Source organism: Molothrus ater, chromosome 23 (assembly GCF_012460135.2).
Source record: "Molothrus ater isolate BHLD 08-10-18 breed brown headed cowbird chromosome 23, BPBGC_Mater_1.1, whole genome shotgun sequence".
Taxonomy (NCBI): domain Eukaryota; kingdom Metazoa; phylum Chordata; class Aves; order Passeriformes; family Icteridae; genus Molothrus; species Molothrus ater.
This window is the reverse complement of record NC_050500.2, coordinates 7,594,111-7,605,080: the sequence shown is the minus strand read 5'-3', so window position 1 is coordinate 7,605,080 and position 10,970 is coordinate 7,594,111. Positions and strand designations below refer to the sequence as shown.

General features: G+C 56.2%; 3 protein-coding genes across 3 annotated transcripts; all 3 read left to right on the top strand.

The window, feature by feature from the left end:
- The first annotated feature begins 2,141 nt into the window (after positions 1-2,141).
- On the top strand, positions 2,142-4,228 carry C1QA (complement C1q A chain). Its single transcript, XM_036396431.1, is given in 4 exon segments — positions 2,142-2,237; positions 2,240-2,249; positions 2,956-3,126; positions 3,249-4,228. Coding segments are annotated over 4 exon segments (846 nt in total). The 3' UTR covers positions 3,818-4,228.
- A 1,047-nt stretch (positions 4,229-5,275) lies between these two features.
- On the top strand, positions 5,276-7,353 carry C1QC (complement C1q C chain). The gene is made up of 3 exons (XM_036396430.2): positions 5,276-5,360; positions 6,000-6,189; positions 6,406-7,353. The coding sequence occupies exons 2-3, from the start codon at positions 6,009-6,011 to the stop codon at positions 6,960-6,962; spliced, it is 738 nt and encodes a 245-aa protein (XP_036252323.1). The 5' UTR covers positions 5,276-5,360; positions 6,000-6,008; the 3' UTR covers positions 6,963-7,353.
- Positions 7,354-8,241: 888 nt separating this feature from the next.
- Positions 8,242-10,698, top strand: C1QB (complement C1q B chain). The gene is made up of 3 exons (XM_036396429.2): positions 8,242-8,349; positions 9,530-9,689; positions 9,994-10,698. The coding sequence occupies exons 1-3, from the start codon at positions 8,332-8,334 to the stop codon at positions 10,560-10,562; spliced, it is 747 nt and encodes a 248-aa protein (XP_036252322.1). The 5' UTR covers positions 8,242-8,331; the 3' UTR covers positions 10,563-10,698.
- Positions 10,699-10,970: the final 272 nt, after the last annotated feature.

Here is a 10,970-nt window from a genome sequence, read left to right as displayed (position 1 = left end):
AATGGCTCCCCATTGCCAGAGGGCAGGGTCAGATGGGGTGTTGGGGATAAATCCTTCCCTCTGAGGGTGGAGAGGGCCTGGCAGAGGTTGCCCGGAGAAGCTGTGCCTGCCCCATCCCTGGAAATGTCCGAGGCCAGGTTGGACATGAAAAGTGTCCTTGCCCGTGTCAGGGGGTGGAACAAGATGAGCTTTAAGGTCCCCTCTAACCCAAACCAGCCTGGGATGTCTCAGCTGCAGATCCAGAGGAGGAGGAGTTGCTCAGAGGATGGGAGAGGAAGGGTGGCTTGACCACAGCAACTCTGAAAGTCAAGTGAATGGGACTAAACACTTCTCAGAAATCTCAGAGATCTGGGGGAGGGAACACCTGGACAAACACCAGCTTCCCGGAGATGCTGGAAACCCACAGCCAGCCCCTGTAATTGAGTATTTAACTGGGGTTAAGGGGACAGCAGAAGACAAAGGACACAGCGTATGAGGACACAGCCATCAATCAATGCTGGATGAAATGATGGAGTGGTCTAATTTGGGCTGTATATTAAGAAAGGGCAATAGGACAGAAATACAATTACTGTCCAGAAACACAATTTGGCAGAGGTAGATCCTTTCAACTTACCTGTCATCTTGTCTTGACATGGTTACAGGTTGAGTTGATAGGTGAACCCTGCTGATAAAATAAAATCACATTTCTTCTGGGCATCTGATTTATTATGGGGTAACATTTTGATTAAAAATGTGTAACATATTGCATTAAGCAGGCATCTAGTCAATGAATTAAAGACCAGCTCAGTGACAGATCTTTGTTGGCAAGGGACTCTGGACTGAGTTTTGGTCATTGCCTTTTTCAGCTGTTTTGGAAATGATGCAACATCTCCCTTGGGAAGGTAGGAAGCAAAAGGCGGAGGGGATAGGGGGTTTGTTAACCCCCCTGGACTTTGGAGTCACCCTAATCCCAGGTCTGCTTACCGTCCTCTTTCCTTGGATATCCTCCCCTGAGCCCCAGCTCCAGGCCAGGGCAGCTGCCACAGGACTTCTGAAAGGATATTCAAGGGAACATGGATGAGAAGGCCCCTCCTCACTGCCCACCGTGTCCCCCATGGGGGGGGCCTGGGTGGTCCCCGGGGTCCCAAGGATGTTCGCCTGCTACAGTCAATGTGGCACCTCCCCTGCCCATGTGATGGGGTTTGGGGTCTAGTGGCATTTTGGGGATCTTTTTCAGCAGAGCTGAATGTGCACCCCTGGACTCATTCCCTGCACTCAGTGATAGGAGGTGCTGGTGTTTAACCTCGAGGCCACACTCAGTTCCTGGGGTTGCCCAAATCTGGCTGGTGCAAGACACAGCGACCCAAAGGGAACTGAGAGCATCATCAGTGCCAGACACCCTCATCTTTTCCCACTCTACTCTAGACACCAGGTCCCCAAAGCACTGAAGTGAGGACAGCGGGAAGGAGATTGTTGGACCACGGACTATCCTGAGCTGGAAGAAACCCCCAAGGATCATCAGTCATACTCCTGGCCCGGCACAGACACTCCAACAATCCCATCCTGTGTCTCAGAGCATTGGCAAACACTCCTGGAGCTCTGGCAGCCTTGGGGCCATGACTGTTCCCTGGGGAGCCTGGGCAGTGCCCAACTACCTTCTGGGGGAAGAACCTTTCCCCTTTCCCTAATATCCAACCAAAATACTCAAGGACCAGCTGAGCCACACAGGCACTGATGATCCTTTTGCTGGATCCTGCTCCATCCAAGTGCAGTGCCAAGGTGGGCATCTGGAGGGGTCAGCACCCAGCAGCACCATGACAAAGTGACAGACACTCTGCCCATCAGCCAGAGTAGAAGCCTCCAAGGGTGATCTCCTGCCCTGAGCAGCCCTTGGGTGGCTGTGACACCTGGTACTCCCATCACCTGTCCCCTCCTGCCATCTCAGCAGCCTGTGGGCATCCTCCAGTCATGTTGCTTTGTGCCAAGTCACCACCAGCCCCTGCTGCTGGGCCAGGCTGGGCACCCAGTGGTGCTGCACTCTCCCTGACCAAGCTGTTTCCAGTAAAGCCAGAGTCAAGCATGGAAAGAGGAACAAGTTTCTTTCTCTTCGAGAGAAAATGAAACTCAACACATCCCTTCTCCAACCAGGCAAACCGCAGTGCATGCAAGTTCATCCTTCCCACCCCTCTCCTCTTCCTCCCTACTCCCAGAGAAGAGCTTCCAGCAAACAGAGCTGCTCACACTGCCCTGTCTTCAGCCTCTGCACCAAGGTAATTCACCACAAACAGCTGGGGACACTCTCCCCTTCTGCCACCACTTTCCAGTCCTTGCTCCCTGTCCTCCTTCGTTCTTCACTTCCCCCTCCACAAGGGTTTAAAGTAGAAAAAGAGGGAGGGAGAAGATGATGCAGGGGGAAGAGGAATCTGCAGGAATCTGTCCTTGCTCTGTGTGATTGTGGACACCACTGGGCTCTGCAGACTTGTCCCAGGCTGAGAACCTCAGATTTTGGGATAGATCCATGTCCTCTCTCCCAGCTCTGCATGTTGGAGGTTTGGATATCATTTTCCCTTTTTCCCTTTCCCGTTTAGCACTGTTGTGTCTTTGCATCCTTTCCTCCCTTGTGCTCTCTATCCCATGGGGCCACTGCCCCACACAGCAGTGCTTCACCCCGCAAACTGGAATAAACATCCTCTACAGGCATCTGAGGTGCCCCTACCCATGCCCAGGATGTGGAGGAAGGGGTATGTGCCATGCTCCATGTCCTGGGCTTTCCAATCCCAGAGCTCTGCCATGGGCATGCTAGAGATTTTCAGTGCCATCAGTGATTTCGGATCACACAGCCTCAAAACCCTTCCCTGCATGTGGTGTCTGGTTATCCATACTGGACAATTCAGTAGATCTGTGGATGCATCTGATGAGGGCACCTGCGTATCTGTGTGTGTTTGCCTCCATCCCCAATTCATCCCTCTGCTGTAGGAAGCAGGATGCAACCTGGATTCTTGCTGGCAGCCAGCATCCTAGCAGCAGTGCTGGGCATGGCCCTGCCGGAGGACGGAGTCTGTAGGGCACCGGATGGCAAGAATGGCTCCCCTGGAGTCCCTGGCCGTGATGGGAGGCCAGGGCAGAAGGGTGACATGGGAGAGCCAGGTAAGAGGAAGCGGGGATGTTGGGGGCCTGGGAGCCTCTTGGTCAGAGCATCCCAGGCTGTGGGAGCAGCTCAGGAGATGCCAGATGGGCATGAACTACTTCTCCTCCCCTCTTCTCCCCAGGGAATGCAGCAGTGGGCTCGACCATTGAGGGACCCAAAGGGGATGCAGGCGAACCAGGATATCCTGGGCCACCAGGCATGCGTGGCCTACCTGGCCTACCAGGCCCTCAGGGGATGCCAGGGGTGCCAGGGCCACCAGGGCAGAAAGGGCAAGCTGGCAATGCTTTGGAGCACCCGCGTCCCGCCTTCTCCGCCTCCAGGCTGGCCCCGCCACACGCAGGCACCACGGTGGTGTTTGACAGGATCATCACCAACGAGGAGAACTCCTACAGCCCCCAGACCGGGAAGTTCACCTGCCGCATTCCCGGGCTCTACTACTTCAGCTTCCAGGTGGTGTCCAGCGGAGACCTGTGTCTGAGCATCACCAAGAACGGGCGGGGTGTGGTCAGCTTCTGCGACAACAACAGCCGCGGCATCCTGCAGGTGAACTCGGGCAGCAGCGTGCTCAGCCTGGCCGTGGGTGACCACGTGTCCCTGACCACCAACCCTGTCCAGGGCAGCTCCATTTACAGCGGCTCCGAGGCTGACAGCGTCTTCAGCGGGTTCCTGGTGTCCCCAGAGACGGCCTGAGGGACTCCCACAGCATCGTGGAGTGTCTGCCTGCCTGGCTGCTCCCCTCTGGGTGTGTGGGAGGCTTTAGTGCCACAGCACATGGGGATGGTTGCAGGTTGATCATCCAGAAGTGTTCTGTGCTTTCCCAGTGTCACAACTGGCCAAGCTGTGGGTCACCACTGCAGTGCTCACCTCCATGCTGAGCCTGCCTGCACTGTCCTGGAGGCTGTGGACTCTCATCCCTTTCTCCTCCTGGGCACTCAAGCTCCACTCCGAGTTGTCACCAGCTGTGGCTCTTTGCTTCTGAGTGGGAAATCACTGCCTGCTGCTGCTTCTGCTCCACCAACCACTGCAAAAGCCTTCCGGGCACTGGGACAGATCATGTCACAACCTCCTCATCAGTATAAATAAATGCTTCTTCTACTACTACTCCTTGGGTTTTCTTTTCTACTCATGCATCTTTCCCAAACCATCAATATCCTGGACCCCTTCCCAAGCTGCTGGGGAGAGAAATTATTCCAGTTTGTCCCTGGCACTGCAAATGCAGAACGACAGGGAGGAGTGGAGTGTCCAATCACGGCTGACACTTCCAGGGAGGAATAAGAAACATCTGGGACAGGGCTATATGTGTCCTTCTCTGCTGAGCCCAAGGTGACTATCCTGCAGGGGAAAACACAGGCAGCAGATCCTGTACCTCACCCACATGGTCCCAAGTTGGCACCCAGACTCTCCCAGGAAGGCAGAAGGCAGCTGTGGTCCTCTGGCATTACAGCAAGGAGGGACAGGGACATTGGGACACGGATGGGGTTGTGGGGTGATGGTGGTGGAGCTGCCATCAGATGCCATACCCTGGGACTGCTCCTCAGGGGAGCTGCTCCACAAGCACTGGGCACTCAAATATCCCCATTCCTGGAGCAATGAGGAGGAGGCTCGATCCTGCAGGGAGCAACACCCCAGTGAGGGATCTTGGGGCCTCACTGAGTCCAGCACCCAGCAGAACTTGGTGGGGCATGGGGAAAGGTGCAGGTCAGAAACTCTTAAAAGGAAGCATCTTCCTGTCCTATTTAGGGGTGCAGCATCTTCCATGAGAGCCAGGCAGTGACCTTGCAGCAGCCCCTCAGTGCCACAGGCATCTCCAGCCCACTGGAGCTGGCCTGAGGCTCTGTTCCCAAGCTGCCCTTCTGCTCAGAAACAAGGGAAGTAAGAGGGAAAGCAGGGGGTCTGGGGAGGGCTATTCCCTGCATTGGGGAGTTGTGCCACATCTCTTTGAGCTGTGTCCCACCTCTTTCCTTGCAGCCCTTCCTGTTGCAGTGGCACCAGTACAGGTTTCACTGGAGAGCCAAGAAAGTGCTGTCTCAGCAGAAAGGATTAGGCAGGAGGATGTGAAATTTGGCTGGGAACAGCTCGGGTTCTGTGTTCACAAGGGCCCTTAACTGTTTCCTAACTCTGTGACTTCCTCCGTGAGGGTGTCAGGGAGCCGCACCCACCGCGCTGTGCTGGCAGTGACCACGCGCCCAGCAGGACCGGCAGCCTGGGATCCCTGCCCTGGTCCCCACCAGAGGTAAGAGGTGCTGCAGGGTCCCTGTCTCGAGGGTGGGACTGGGGGTCCAGCAGCATGGCACACTGCTGGAGAGGGCGAGAATGAGAGGAGGATGTGGATGAGAGAGGAGGAGGAGGAGGAGGAGGAGGAGAGGACAAAGGCAGAGGCACTGATGGGCTGCACGCGTGTGATGGAGACAGGATGGACCAGCTGATGGAAGGATTGATCCCGATGGACAGAGCCAGGACAGTCAGGCTGCTGCTGGAGGAGGAGGAAGATCAGCTATGTGCAGGGAGTTCTAGCCTCAGTGCAGCACGGGGTGACAGTCTGCAGTGGTGTGTGCATCTCCAGGGTTTGGGGACACTGCACTCAGAGGGCTTGGGGCTGGCCATGGGCACCTCAGAACTCATGGCTCCATCCAGACTGAAAGTCCAATGCACGCTGTGCCATCGGGCTGCCCTGGTGTTGGAGATGAGCCTGGGGCCCATCTCCACATATCCACCTCCCCACTATCCTGCAGTGTGTATAGGTGGGACATTGAGGACACACACAAGGCATCCAAGTGTTCCTGGTATATCCAGGCTCCTTTTCTCCATGTCCTGCAAGCCACCCTGCTGTGACCCCTCACTCCAGCACTTTCTTTCACTTTCTGTGCTACAGAACACCAAAATGGAGAAGAGATTCTGGGAGCAGCTCTATCTGGCCCTCACTGTCCTCCTCCTGAGTGTAGGCTCTTCTGTGACTGTAGAGGACCCTCACAGCTGCTATGGAGCTCCAGGCCTGCCAGGCATGCCGGGTATACCAGGCAGGGATGGCCGGGATGGACTGAAGGGAGCCAAAGGGGAGCCAGGTGAGTGAGCAAAGAGGGAAACCACATGGGCTCTTATAGGGCTACACTGAGTCCTCAATGGCTGGTCTGCCTGGGTTTGCAGGATGTGGAGAGCATCCCCTGTAGTCAGGTGGAAGAGGCAACAGCACTCTCCAGCCTAAAGGAAGGGGCTAGAGAAGCCTCTCCCCACATCCTGCCATTGACACTGACTCCCTTTCACTCCTCACCATCCCACAGGTATCCCTGCTTCTTCTACACAGCTGGGGCCCAAGGGCGTGAAAGGGTCACCAGGCCCACGTGGCCCTCCAGGCAAGCTTGGCCCCCCTGGGGCCCCTGGTCCAATGGGAATCCCTGGGGAGGCAGGCCATGCCGGCCCCCCAGGAATGCCAGGCACCTCCATGCAGAAGCAGCAGTCAGCGTTCTCAGTGACGAGGCAGACCAGCCAGTACCCCTTGAAGAACGTCCCCGTGGTTTTCAACAACGTCATCACCAACACCAACCACGACTACGACACTGCCACGGGCAAGTTCACCTGCAGGCTCCCTGGTGTCTACTACTTCGTCTTTCACAGCTCCCACACAGCCAACCTCTGTGTCATCCTGCACAAAAACGAGAGGAGGATGGCCAGCTTCTGTGACCACAAGACCAACACGGTGCAGGTCAGCTCGGGGGGGGCGCTGCTCCACCTGGCTGCTGATGACAAGGTCTGGCTGGAAGTGAACGACTACAACGGCATGGTGGGCATTGCCAACTCCGACAGCATCTTCTCAGGCTTCCTGCTCTTCCCAGACTAGAGGATCAGCAGAGCTCACCCCAGCACCCCAGCGCCTTCTACCTGCCCTGAACTCACTGCTCGCTGCTGGGCTCTTCCTGATGCTCCCAGTGTCTCTGCAGGGAGGGCATCAAGCCCAGCAGCCAGACCCCCCCCCCTCAGTCTGGGGGCTGAGCCCTGGTAGCTGCTGCACAGGGGGAACAGGAACATCTGCTACATCTGCACCCAGTGATGGTGCTGAGCTCCTGGTCCTGCTGGCACTGCCATGTGCATCCCCCCTGCTAACCCCACATTACCTCGGGTCTCCCTGTGTTTTTCCCCTTCCCACCTGGGCTGCCTCAGGTTCAGCAGGCTGCAGCAGCCCCTTTGCCATGACCCGGCTGTGGAAAGTGTCAATAAAACCTTCCCCAGTGCGCCTCGTGTAGTGTGTTGTTTCCTCCAAATGTGCACGTGACATCTGGCCATCTGTGTGGCATCAGCATGTCCCCAAGACTCACCAGCATCAGAGACCATAACACCCCACCCACACCTGGCTTTGCACAGGGGGTGGGACCCCTGGCTGCTGCAGGAACAGGATGGTTCCTGTGTCCCCACACAGCCCCTCTCAAGAGGGCGCCAAGACTCATCCAAGCAGGACCCTGATATTCCCCTTCTCTCCAAAGCTCTACAGGGGCACAGACTGCAAAGGAAACCCCAACACCATGGCTGGGACATCCCTGGGGTCCCTACCAGGATGGGGCAGGGGAAATGCTCTGGCTTTCCTGAGCCAAACCAGAGGAGCTTGTGGTTGTGGAGGATGCAGAGCCCACCAAAACCCAGCAGGGATTTCTCCTGGTGTCACACATTGAAGGATGGAACAAGACAGTCTCCTTTCCAAACGTCCTGTACTTCACTTCCACAAGGCAGTAGCCAAAGCAGGGAATGCTTTTCCCACAGGGCAAAGTCAGTTCCCATGCATGGACTTAAGGTGATGGATGCTGAGACCCTGCAGCATCCCCTGGGCCTGCAAAGCTGGAAGCACGTGGAGCAGCCTGAGGGGTGCTGCCTGAATGCTGTACATTTCTGCAGCTCTGTTGGGTTACCTTAAACTCATCTGGAGCTCCAAAGAGTATTCCTCATAGCAAACACCCCTAAGCAGGACCCAGGGACCCTGCAGGGCAGAGCTGTGGCTGGAGGGGCTCGGGGTGCTATTTGGGGATGGCTTGTCCTGCTCAGCTGACAACAGCATTCATGGAGGATCTGAAACTGCCACGGAAAAAGGACAGGAGCTAAAGATAAAAAGGGGATGTGTCCCAGATCCTTTCACAATAACCCTTGCAGCAAACTTCTGCTTCTCCTCTCAGGCATTTCCGAGCAGGACGCTGGGGTGTCCTGCTCTATCTCCCCACCTGATGAACAAGGAGCTCAAGGTAAGAGCAAGACTGAGCCCAAGGTTCCCCCCATAGGCAGGAGCACATGGGGAACCCAACTCTGGCAGGGTGACAGTCACCTGCATTGCTGGCACTTCCCTGTGGCCTGGGGCAGAGAGAAACTGGGGGTGGAGGTGCTGGGCTGGGGGTGGTGGAGGTCCCTGATGGGACCCTGACCCCTCCTGCTCCACCTGGAAGAAGGAAATCATAAAAGCAGAGATGGCAGATTCCAGAAGTGTTATCAGGGACTGAAAGGTGCATCAGTCTGAAAGGTGCTCTGGGGGTGCTCTCCTGCCCTGAGAAGCTCTTGTCTTCTGATGGCTGGGAGCCTGTGGATCAGTTTTTGTTCCTGCTGCACCCAAATCAGAATGGCTGTGGCTGAAGGATCCAACTCACCCATCTTTTGTCCTGCTGGCACCAGAGCTTCAGCACTGGGAAAATCCACCTGGGATGGGGGAGTTGTGGCTAGGGTGCTGTGATGTCCAGATCCAGCCCCCAAATGCCCAGTGCTTATCCACATGCACCCACACCAGGATCTGGGGGAAGGAGTTGGGTAGGAAGGGCAGGAAGAAGGTAAGACCCCAGGCATGGAAGCCCAGATAACTGTCCCAGTGAGGCTTGTGAGATACAGAAATGCCTCTGGCATTGAACAGCTGTGTGACAGGTCACAAGGGGAACCGGTGGGTTGGAGGAGGGAGGCTTGGGGGCTCATTGCCATCTTCAAGGACTGACACTGTCCCTTAGACATGCTGGTGGAAGGCAAGGCCTGTTCCCTTGCAGATGACAAAACTGCTCTGGTTGGGTAAGGATTTTACCCTGCAAGTATGGTCCTGAGATGAGATGGGGAATTTCTCCCACAAGGCAGCAGCATGGCCACGTTGGACATCAGATCTCTGAGATAACCTGTCCCAAATATTCATGTGGCTGAAGCTGTGGGCATTTGGAAACTGGGGATTTAAGAATGACGAGAGACTGCAAACCCTGCCTTGCCCAAGGGTTATGGTTCTTTGCTCCAGGGCCAGCAGGAGCGTGAATTTGGCTCTGTGGTAGGATGTTTTCCCTCCCTGATCGTATTACCCAGACTTGCTTGCAGTCACCATCTTTCAGAGCAGCTCAGAGTGCCTTCCCCAGCCCTCCCACCACCCAGGAAAGCCCCCAACACGGTTCCATGCTCCCACAGATGTGGATCGTGTGGGCTATGCTGATCTGCCTGGCTGGAGGGCAGCCTGCCAGTGCCACACTCTGCAGGACCTACGGCACCATCCCAGGCATCCCAGGATTACCAGGACAGCCTGGCAGCGATGGCAGGGATGGGGAGAACGGCCCAAAGGGTGAGCAAGGTAAGGAAGAGGCTGCAGGTGGGTAAAACACTGTCTTGTGACTGCCAAGAGCAGAGAAAGATAGTGCCAACCACATGGTCCTGGGAAAGCAACCCATTTCCACCAGTTCTTTGAGGTCTTGTCAGGTGGGGATGATGGAGCACCCCAAGGAACTTGGGGAAGGAGGGGGAAGGTGTGTCACACCTGCCTGTTGGGCAGGGTCTCCACTGACCCACACCCTGACAGGTTTCCTTGCTCATGCTCCCTCTCTGCACACAAATGGGGCTTGGCTGTGACCACAATGACTCTTCCTCCTCTTTTCTAGGACCCTCTGGCCAGAGTGAAGAATGGAGAGGGGAGCCGGGAGTCCCAGGAGCACCGGGACAGCCTGGGAAGGTCGGTCCCATTGGCATCCCAGGTATAACAGGCTTACCAGGTATCGTGGGACCGCCTGGCCCCATAGGAGAACCTGGTGACTACAAGGTCGCCTTCAAGTCCGGGTTCTCGGCTGCCAGGAGCATGAGCTCCTACCCCCGCCGGGAGCAGCCCATCCGCTTCGAGCGCGTCCTCACCAACGAGCAGGGCCACTACGAGAACCGCTACGGCCGCTTCACCTGCCGCGTGCCCGGCACCTACTACTTCACCTACCACGTCACCTCCCGGGGCAACCTGTGCCTCAACATCAAAAAGGGCCAGGGTGCCAGCAGGGGCGAGAGGGTGGTGACCTTCTGTGACTACGTGCATAACAGTTTCCAGGTCACCACGGGTGGCGTGGTCCTCAAGATGGCCATGAATGAGTCTGTCTGGCTGGAACCAACAGAGAAGAACTCCTTGGTGGGGCTGGAAGGCTCTGACAGCATCTTCTCTGGCTTTCTCATCTTCCCTGAGACTTAGCCCACTGGAGATGTATCTGTGGCCAATCTCTGCAGTCCCTGCAGTGCTGAGGACTCCCCTGGAAGCTCTTTGCTCCCAAATTGGTGCTTGAAGCACACTGCTGCCATTCTTGCACAATAAATGACAGCTCTTCGCACTATTTGTCCCTTTCTGGATAGGATTTGCCTTTTTCCTCACAAATAATTTTCACACAGCCAGGGTATTGGTTCTCGCCCTCTTGGGTGCAGCCCAGGCTCATTAGCATCTCATTACTGCTGAGTAGAGCCAGACAAGTCATGCAGTTCCTACTGCAGACCACAGCAAGTATCTCTGTCCAGAGCCACCCAAAGGGTCCCAGCCCAGGGTTAGGAAAACTTGGAGAGGCAGCTCAGCCTTTAGCAGGGGGCAGGACAATGACAGGCCACTGGG

Excerpts from the sequence above, each read along its gene's own strand:
- C1QC (XM_036396430.2), top strand. The coding sequence starts at position 6,009 with ATGGAGAAGAGATTCTGGGAGCAGCTCTATCTGGCCCTCACTGTCCTC. Across the intron at positions 6,190-6,405 it reads GGGAGCCAAAGGGGAGCCAG|GTATCCCTGCTTCTTCTACA; the intron begins GTGAGTGAGCAA and ends ACCATCCCACAG.
- C1QB (XM_036396429.2), top strand. Across the intron at positions 9,690-9,993 it reads CGGCCCAAAGGGTGAGCAAG|GACCCTCTGGCCAGAGTGAA; the intron begins GTAAGGAAGAGG and ends CCTCTTTTCTAG.